We start from the raw sequence: 2,454 nt of genomic DNA, 5'->3' as shown, positions 1-2,454 counted from the left end.
ACCCTGGTACTATCAACTCGGATAGCTGGTCCCTCTATTGGGTCGACATACGGCAGGCTCTCTTTCTCCCATTCATTCTCTTTATTAAGCAATCTATCGTAGTGGCATCTCCAGACCTCTTTCTTTGCATCCTCATTTAATGCAAGCGTACCATCATCCATGCGAACACATTTTTCTCCTACAACATCACTATTCTCTCTCCTACACTGTCTTGCAACACGAAATACCTTGAGTCTTTGGTCCTCACGGCGCAGAACATTGGCAAATCTTTCCTTATCTGCTTCCCCTCTGGCTAAATAAACCTGTCGCCTAGCCTCCCTTCATATATATATATATATATGCATGCATACAATACATATATACACACACAAGAATATATCATCATCATCATCATCATTTAATGTTTGTTGTCAATGCTGGTATGGGTTGAACAGTTTGACTGGGCTGGAATGCTGGTAGGTTGCACCTGACTCAATTCTGATTTGGCATTGTTTTCTATGGTTGGATCCCCTTCCTAACACCAACCACTCCGAGAGTGTAATGGGAGCTTTTATGTGCCACTGGCACAGGTGCCATTTGCATGATACCGGTATCTGCCATGACTGCGGTTTTCCTTGGCTTGATGGATCTTCTCAAGCATGACATAATGCCAAAGCTCTTGGCCATTGCCTCTGTGAGGCCCAACACTCAAAAGGAGCTTGGCCACTTTGCCTCCATGAGGCCTAACACTTGAAAGGAACTCAGCCACTTTACCTCCATGCGGCCCAGGAGCTCGGCCACTTTACCTCCATGCGGCCCTAGAGCTTGGCCACTTTGCCTCCATGAGGCCCAATGCTTGAAAGGAACTCAGCCACCTCAACTCACTGAGGAAGGATATATATACATATATAAAACCATCTTCCATACTGGCATAAATTGGATGGTTTGACAGCACCTGACAAATTGGAGGATTGTACCTTGTTCCAATGTTTGCTTTAGAATCATTTCTATGGCTGGATGCCATTTCTAACACTAACCACTTACATATGTACTGGGTGCTTTGGTGGGGAGGACACCAGCACTAGTAAGGTCACCAAGTAACTCACATATATAGACATAAATTAATGTGTCAATAAAATATGAAAAGCTCTACAGAAACATATAAAAACAATGACGCAAAAACACATGGATATATAATTATAGCAACATAAAAAATATGAATGTTCACCCATTCATATGAATATGCTTGTATGTATATACATGTTATATAAAGTCATTCTCATATAAAATACACACTCAATAAGTCACAGCACCATAATATTTACTCTAATACTATGGAATGCTGTAAGAAATAACTAAAAATCTAGTACAGTTCTTTTGAGTTCCTGTAGAGTTAAGCAAAATTCTGGCACTAACCTGGTTCTCTGTGAGCCACAGAGCTTGTAATTCCTTTAGTTTAACAATGCTGAAGGGTAGATGTTTCAGCTGATTATCACTGAGATTCAGAACCCGTAAATGAGGAATGCGACCAATCTCATCAGGAATGTACTTCAACTTATTACTTCTCAAAGACAGCACTGTTATACCGTTACAGCTACCAATCTGTATTAAAAGATTGAAAAATACAGGAAATCCAGAATTCATAAAATATCTGTTGGAATTAATTAAAAGAGAAGGAGATGTGAAACAATATTAATGAAAAATTTTTAGCTAAAGAATGGCAGCTGGCTGAAGCAACAAAGAGTTCACATATCATCCCAAAGGTCAACAGTTCAAATCCTTGATATGGCATTGTGTTCCTACCAAAGACATTCCAACCAGGAAACAAACCTATACTGCGCGATACACTCTTTTTTCATTAAACCTTTTGATAGTAATATGCAATCACTCCTGGTTCTAGGATACAAACTTCTTCCATTAACCTCTTTGATGCCAACCCATCTGAGACTGACCCTGGTTCTATGATATAAACCAGTGGTTCTCAACCAGGGTCCATATGCCTCTTGAGGGTCCATACAAGGTTTTGTTGTTAAAGTTTATGAACAATGAATTGGTCATATTTCTACAGTACGCAAAATATTTTAACAATTTTTTTTTTATATTTCATCATAAAAATACAAAAGGATTCATTTTAAACATGGGAGTCCAGTAGAGAAATAAAAAAGGAATCAAAGGGGTCCATAAGCAAAAAATGATTGAGAACCATTGAAACTTTCCATTTTAAAGGGATCTAAATTAAAACTTCAACAACTTAATAAATTACTTCATTTTTTTTTATTCCTTTACTTGTTTCAGTCATTTTGACTGTGGACAAGCTGGAGCACCACCTTTAGTTGAACAAATTGACCCCAGAACTTATTCTTTGTAAGCTTAGTACTTATTCTATCAGTCTCTTTTGCTGAACTGCTAAATTATAGGGATGTAAACCGATGTTGGTTGTCAAGAGATGGGGGGGGGATCACATACACACAAATA

The 2,454-nt window shown here is 38.4% G+C and overlaps 1 protein-coding gene across 2 annotated transcripts in view; it reads right to left on the bottom strand.

Moving 5' to 3' along the window:
- Positions 1 to 2,454, bottom strand: part of LOC106879924 (erbin) — a 137,440-nt gene that overhangs the window by 25,921 nt on the left and 109,065 nt on the right. For both annotated transcript variants that reach the window (XM_014929681.2, XM_052971061.1), the window contains exon 12: positions 1,396 to 1,581. In XM_014929681.2, the coding sequence (XP_014785167.1) occupies positions 1,396 to 1,581 (186 nt within the window). The remainder of the gene's footprint in view (positions 1 to 1,395; positions 1,582 to 2,454) is intronic.

Source organism: Octopus bimaculoides, chromosome 10 (assembly GCF_001194135.2).
Source record: "Octopus bimaculoides isolate UCB-OBI-ISO-001 chromosome 10, ASM119413v2, whole genome shotgun sequence".
Taxonomy (NCBI): domain Eukaryota; kingdom Metazoa; phylum Mollusca; class Cephalopoda; order Octopoda; family Octopodidae; genus Octopus; species Octopus bimaculoides.
Note: the sequence above shows the minus strand (reverse complement) of the source record. Positions and strands in the feature narration are given on the sequence as shown.